The 1,741-nt window shown below is 36.2% G+C and overlaps 1 protein-coding gene across 1 annotated transcript in view; it reads right to left on the bottom strand.

The window, feature by feature from the left end:
* LOC107746151 (myotilin-like) overlaps positions 1–1,741 on the bottom strand; it is a 29,235-nt gene that overhangs the window by 18,969 nt on the left and 8,525 nt on the right. Inside the window, exons 4-8 of the mRNA XM_016560247.1 lie at positions 1,560–1,616; positions 1,323–1,464; positions 911–934; positions 670–789; positions 158–314 (exon numbers count right to left, since the gene is read on the bottom strand). Of these exons, the coding sequence (XP_016415733.1) occupies positions 158–314; positions 670–789; positions 911–934; positions 1,323–1,464; positions 1,560–1,616 (500 nt within the window). The remainder of the gene's footprint in view (positions 1–157; positions 315–669; positions 790–910; positions 935–1,322; positions 1,465–1,559; positions 1,617–1,741) is intronic.

Genomic DNA, 1,741 nt, shown 5'->3' with positions numbered 1-1,741 from the left:
TTTTTTTTTACAGACGTATTTGTAGCATTACTCTACTTTCCTATATGTGCTGTTTTTGAATTCCATCCAATCGATTTTAACTCTGATCTTTGGATTGCATGTTGACTTCAACAACTTAACATTTTGGCAATGCCTAAAATGCTGATTAATGTCCTACCGTGCTACAGGGGCAGCAGTCTCTTCCTCAGAGCTGTCAGGCCATTCTGGAGGAGGAATTAGTGTGTCTTGTAGTAACAAGGGCTGGTCATCCGGCTCTAGTCCAGCTGAGCTTAGAGAGGAAGGCTCATCCTCCGCTCCCAAAACCTCCTCTAGGTCTTGAAATAACACAATTATATCATTAAACATTGATTGTATTATTTTTCTTTCCCTTACTCTGATATTTGTTTGCAAAATGGTGACAGCAGAAACTTTAGATCAAATATATACATATAGATCAATTCATTTGTAGGAATATGCTACCTTGTTTTTCTGTATTACAATACAGAGTATTTCATTATTATTAGAGGTGGAAAGTATTATCAAATTAAACTTCATGTTTTTATTTTTTGTGCATTTTATTCCTTATGTTATGATCAAATTAATGTAAAATTAATAACTTAAGATATACATAAATTGATTTAGATTCGTTTGTGCCGTTTAAGCATGCATAAAATCAAACAAGAAATTTACCTGTATATACTTCAAGAATAGCACTGCATGTTACTGTTCCAAACTGATTTGATGCTGTGCATTTAAATATTCCAGAATCTTCTGGATACGCCTCTGTGATCACGAGGGTGCACAATTCCTCTATAATAAAACAAAGAAGGGTTAAAAGCCTAATATTTGACAAATATGTTTGTTTATCTGTCAAAACAAGAATAATTCCAATCCCTTCATGCACCTTTCTTTGAGATAAATGTGTACTCACCAGGAACAGAAGCTGAACTTGCCTCTGACAAGGACAAAAATACAGTAAGAAGCAATTTTAGTTTATTGGTTTGTAATGAAACTAGCAAGATGGTCTTGTTAATTTTATTGTTTTTAAAGGAAAAGTTCACACTAAAATAAAATGTCTTGAAAATCCACAACTATATGCTGTTTTTAAATTTTTTTGCACATTCTGTTTCCTGGTTAAAAATAGCGCATAGATGTCAATGATGCCAAACATCAGGTTTTTTTGCTATTTTGAATTCTGAATGCAAAAGAAACAACTTCAGTTTTGATCAAAGCTATCGTATGGGTTCAGAAGACATGGTACATAACGCACGTGTAATATGGACTACAGAGAACGTGTAAAATAATGCTGTAATCAGTCTGAGTTGTGTCCAGCTCTCACTCACTCTTTCTAAGGATCCGGAAGTCTGCCGAGTCGATGATCTGCTCGTTCTCTCTGAACCAGGAGATCTGCAGCGGAGGAGTTCCTCTGATCCTGCACTCCAGGACCACCAGCTGCCCCTTCACTGTACTCACGTCATGAAGACACTGAAGACACACCAATAACAGCTCACAGCATGTCAAATCACAACCTGATACTGATCCAGTCAATAAAGGTATACAGTATGCTATTATTGCATTACCTTGACAAAAGTTGGAGACACTCCGGGATTCCCTGAACCCTGGTTTGTGTTCTGAACCTGAACAAAAACACAGATCAGCAATGTGTGTTTAGGCTGGAAGTAGCATACACATAACTCACTGTGCTTCACACTGTAACCGATTTTTGTAATTTGAACAGTATTTTACTGTAATATGTACAGTA

The sequence above is a fragment of the Sinocyclocheilus rhinocerous genome, unplaced genomic scaffold, assembly GCF_001515625.1.
Source record: "Sinocyclocheilus rhinocerous isolate Xijiao unplaced genomic scaffold, SAMN03320098_v1.1 scaffold348, whole genome shotgun sequence".
NCBI lineage: Eukaryota > Metazoa > Chordata > Actinopteri > Cypriniformes > Cyprinidae > Sinocyclocheilus > Sinocyclocheilus rhinocerous.
This window is presented reverse-complemented; position numbering and strand designations above follow the sequence as displayed.